This window comes from Lithobates pipiens, unplaced genomic scaffold (assembly GCF_037356315.1).
Source record: "Lithobates pipiens isolate NorthernLeopardFrog02 unplaced genomic scaffold, aLitPip1_a1.2 Scaffold_19, whole genome shotgun sequence".
Classification (NCBI taxonomy): Eukaryota; Metazoa; Chordata; class Amphibia; order Anura; family Ranidae; genus Lithobates; species Lithobates pipiens.
This window is the reverse complement of record NW_027507764.1, coordinates 560,369,431-560,374,261: the sequence shown is the minus strand read 5'-3', so window position 1 is coordinate 560,374,261 and position 4,831 is coordinate 560,369,431. Positions and strand designations below refer to the sequence as shown.

General features: G+C 45.2%; 1 protein-coding gene across 1 annotated transcript; it reads right to left on the bottom strand.

Moving 5' to 3' along the window:
• Positions 1-932: 932 nt before the first annotated feature.
• Positions 933-1,826, bottom strand: LOC143998108 (DNA damage-regulated autophagy modulator protein 1-like). Its single transcript, XM_077493853.1, has one exon. The coding sequence runs from the start codon at positions 1,824-1,826 to the stop codon at positions 933-935; it is 894 nt and encodes a 297-aa protein (XP_077349979.1).
• Positions 1,827-4,831: the final 3,005 nt, after the last annotated feature.

Sequence of the window (4,831 nt, the reverse complement as noted above, 5' to 3'; positions counted from 1 at the left end):
CACACGCCTAAAAAGTATCAGCATCTAACCTCCCACAGATCACTGTGGCACGCCTTCTGGACCCGATCTGCCCACCCTTCTGGGGCATGAACGTTCCACCCTTCTGGAGCCAGAACGGCCCACTCTTCTGGAGCCAGAACGGCCCACTCTTCTGGAGCCAGAACGGCCCACTCTTCTGGAGCCAGAACGGCCCACTCTTCTGGAGCCAGAACGGTCCACTTTTCTGGAGCCTGAAAGGCCCATTCTTCTGGAGGCAGAATGGCATACTCTGCTGGAGCCTGAACGTGGGTGTCCCATTCTGCTGGAGCCTGAATGGCCCACTCTGCTGGAGCCTGAATGGCCCACTCTGCTGGAGCCTGAATGGCCCACTCTGCTGGAGCCTGAATGGCCTTCTCTGCTGAAGCTTCTCCTTTTCCACTTTTGCAGCATATTGCTGGCGGTTTTAACCCTTTCTCGGCCGCTAGCGGGGCGCTTTTAAAAATAGCAGCGTTTTACCGCCGGCGCTATAGGCTCGGCGGTGTGAAAGGGGTCTATCTCCCCCATCTATCTCCTTGTCCCCTCCTTTATCTCCCAAAACCTGCCCCCTTACATCTCTCTAACCCCATCTCTCTATCTCCTTGTCCCCTCCCATCCTCAACCCCCCCCCACTCTTGTCCTCTCCTCTATCCCCTCCCATCTATCTCTTTGTCCCTTCCTCTATCACCCTAAAAACCCCCATCCCCTTAATCCCTATCTCCCTTCCCTTTCTATTTCCCTGTCCCCTCCTCTATCTCCCTAACCTCTCCTCTACCCCCCTACCCCACTGATGGCATGATCCGTTATGCAGACGAAGTTCAAGACGGGCGCCAATTAGTGCCAAGCCCTGCTGTCCGGATATAGAGCAGGTTGGGAAAAATTTCTTCAGTCTGCCAGGAATGATCATTGTCGTGGTCTTAATGTTGGTCCATGGTGGCCATTTCTTCTTCTCTCTGCCAGGAATGATCACTGTCGTGGTCTGAATGTTGGTCCATGGTGGCCATTTCTTCTCCTCTCTGCCAGGAATGATCACTGTCGTGGTCTGAATGTTGGTCCATGGTGGCCATTTCTTCTTCTGTCTGCCAGGAATGATTGACTCTTATACGGCCTCTTTCAGTAATCTGTATTTTCCAGCATAGGATAACACTGGGCCGCCTTGGTAATCTCCTTGGCAATTGCAGACCATTAAGATCCACACAGTAGGTGAGATTGTTTATCAGGAGGGTGGCGGCTGCGATCCACTCAGAGAGGACATCGATGTCAAACAATATTTCCTGCCATTCAGGGGCCCAGAAATCACGGTTGATAAACAGACAAAACAGTGCGGCAAAAATAATGGTTATGATGGCGTTAACCATTCTAATGAGGAACATGGGCCGGCTGCTGATATTGAGCTTATACTGCAATTTAGCCAGCCAGATGTTGTGTATTGTCGCTCCTACAAAGGACAGGACTGTCCCGATCCTATGTGGCAATGGCCTGGAATTCAGTGGGCTTGCGCCAACCATAAATGTTCCAACGCAGCTGATCCATCCGATCGCTAAGATGGCGTTCCGCGCCCAGGGGTGGCGATTCTCTGATCCTATGGAGAGGTGTTTGTACATATAGTACTTGATGATGGCATCAAGAGCAGCCGCCAATGCTAGAACACCGAAGAAAATGGACTTCTCCGGTTCAAAGCATCCGGTATTGCTGATGTACATTACATAATTATCATGATGATGATATTCAATGGTGAGGATAAATGTTGTTATTAATCCCACACTGACCAAAATGGACCAAATAATTGGTAGAAAAGCCAATCTGTTCATTTTTAAATTCAAATATGATTTGAAGTAAAAATAAAAGTCCTTCAACTCAATACAACGTGGAGCTGATTAATCTGTGTGCTTTCTCTACTCTCTGCAGCTGTAGAATGAGGCTGGTAGCTGTGTGTGTGCTCTTATATTGGAAGACAAGCTATGTTGTCATAGTGACTGCCCAGTAACTATGATGTCATAGTGACTGGGCAGTTATTTTAACTGACAATTTTTCCAAGTCCCCCCTCCCCCCCTTTTCCAACTGCCGCCTACTAACTGCCTTTCTTTTTAACAAGCCTTGCATGTCACTTATTACAGGCTGCAGAGCAAGACCACTTACTGTTATTTCACATATATATTATTATTCTTATTATATCCAAATTTACCACCCTAACTCCTCCCACAGCTTTTACACTACATAGACAGTTATATGCCATATATATATGTTATATACCAAAACATGCGGATTGTTCCCAATTGGTGTGCTATTACTTTGTGGAACGTTTTGACGAATGGTTCGCAAAATATCGTCGTTTTTGGGGAGAAATTTGCCCCATAGGAATGAATTGTGAAATGATGGGAGGTGACAAAAGCTGACCCTCCCATGATCAGCCAAAACATTATGACCACCCCATGAAAAAAAACTAAATTTGAAAAACATAATTTTTGAAAAAAAAAATGTGAAAAAAATAAGAATTTTTGAAAAAAACATTTTTTTGGGAAAAAACATTTGTTTAAAAAATAATTTTTGAAAAGAAACTGAAAAAAAAAAATTAAAAAAAAATAAAATTTTGGGGGTTTTTTATTGATGTCTACGCCACTTTAGGGAAAGTCACTCCCTTTGTTTTTCATGTTTACCATTTCCACCAAAAGTGAAAGAAAATTCCAGATTTTTGGTTGTCACCAGAACAGGAAATAGAGGGGAAATCTTCCAATGGGGACACTAGTTCTGGTGACACCGGGGGATGATGTCACTTTGAGGGATTTCTCTCACTTCTTTTTTGGCTATGGGAAAGGAAGTGAAGGAAAATCCCCCCGATGGGGACACAGATGGCAAAGAAAACCTGACAGAGGTTATAGCCCTCCTTTACTCTATTGTAAGTGAAAAAAAAAATGTGTCTTTAGTTCTATTTTATCTGGTATGTTGAGGATGGGGGGGACTCAGTCTAAAAGAGGGTGCAGCATATTAAACGTGGGGCTATGGGGGGAGGGGTGTAGTGTCTGCAGACCCGAGCAACTGTCACTGCCGGGGGGGGGGGGGAGGGGTGAGCGCTCAGATAGTCATTTTGAGGGTCATTTTAGCCTTTTCACTGTTGGGCATTTTTTTCGCATTTTTGCACATGTAATAAATGCTGATTTCTGCTCTCCCAGCGTTCCATAGTTGGTGAAATGATGAAGGCCCCACTCACACCTCTGACATACACCTGGATGGCAAACACCCATTTTTCATTTTTACGTCCAACAAGTATAGAGCAGCCCATTGATTTCAGTGCGCTGCCCTATGCGCGGCAAGAGTGGCAAAGTCATTTATGGTGCGTTTCGGTTTGTTTTATTTACCGCGGAATTTGCCGCATTTGTTGTCTTGGAGTCTCACATTTTGGCGTGACATTTACAATAAATGGCACTACAAGCGCGAGGCACATATTTTTGCATGTTCCGGGATTGCGTGGAAACGTGCATTTCTGTGCACATTACTGGAATGTGGAGATGTGACCAGAGACTAACTTATATGGTGGAAATTTGTCACAGCGACATGCCGTGTTCGGTCATATTTCCATTTTTTCCCCTTTTGTTCCAATTTTTCAATTTTCCCCAAGTATGGGGCATGAGTGATTGTACATACAGAGCAGGAGATCTATGGACGGGGGAAGGGTGTTCAGTAGATCAATAGAACATATGACTGGAGCCAGGGCCAAGACTGGGGGGGTCACATGACCTGGGCACTATGCTCGGGGGCAGGACGCAGGTGACAGCTGCAGCCTCCCTCTCCTAGCACCTCCCCCACAACACTACATCCAGGGCCGGCACCACTGATAAGCGAGGTAACCGACACCTCAAATCTCATCTCATTGATTGGACTCCAGTTGGCTGACACCTCACTCCAATTAGCTCTTTGAGATCTAACTAGTCTATGGGGTTCACATACTTTTTCCACCTGCACTATGAATGTTTACATGGTGTGTTCAATCAAAACATGGTAACATTTAATGCTTTGTGTGTTATTAGTTTAAGCAGACTGTGATTGTCTATTGTTGTGACTTAGATGAAGATCAGATCACATTTTATGACCAATTTGTGCCGAAATCCATATCATTCCAAAAGGGTTCACATTAGAGCTGAAACTAACGATTAATTTGTCTGTCGACTAATCTATCGATTATTTCTTCGATTAGTCAACGACTATCCGATTATTTTTATTTTTTAATGAATCTAGTGTTTTTTTTTTGATTAGCTAATTAATCCTTTGGATAACCTTGAGAGTATTGTATTGCAGAGTATTGTATTGCGGGCAGTGTATTGGCGGGCAGTGTATTGTACTGCATTGGCTTGCAGAGTATTGTATTGGCTGGCCGAGTATGGTATTGCAGAGTTTTGCATTGGCTGGCAGAGTATAGTATTGCAGAGTATAGTATTGCATTGGCTGGCAGAGTATAGTATTGCAGAGTATAGTATTGCATTGGCTGGCAGAGTATAGTATTGCAGAGTATTGCATTGGCTGGCAGAGTATAGTATTGCATTGGCTGGCAGAGTATAGTATTGCAGAGTATTGCATTGGCTGGCAGAGTATAGTATTGCAGAGTATAGTATTGCAGAGTATTGCATTGGCGGGCAGAGTATTGGCGGGCAGAGTATTGCATTGGCTGGCAGAGTATTGCATTGGCGGGCAGAGCATTGGCGGGCAGAGTATTGCATTGGCGGGCAGAGTATTGGCAGGGTATGGAGGGATGGCTGCATCCATCCGACCTCTCCCCTCCACTGCACAGATCAGTACAGAGAGGGGAGAGAGAAACGGTTTG

What these genes read in the sequence shown, in the direction of transcription:
- LOC143998108 (XM_077493853.1), bottom strand. Translation starts at nt 1,826, where the DNA reads ATGAACAGATTGGCTTTTCTACCAATTATTTGGTCCATTTTGGTCAGT.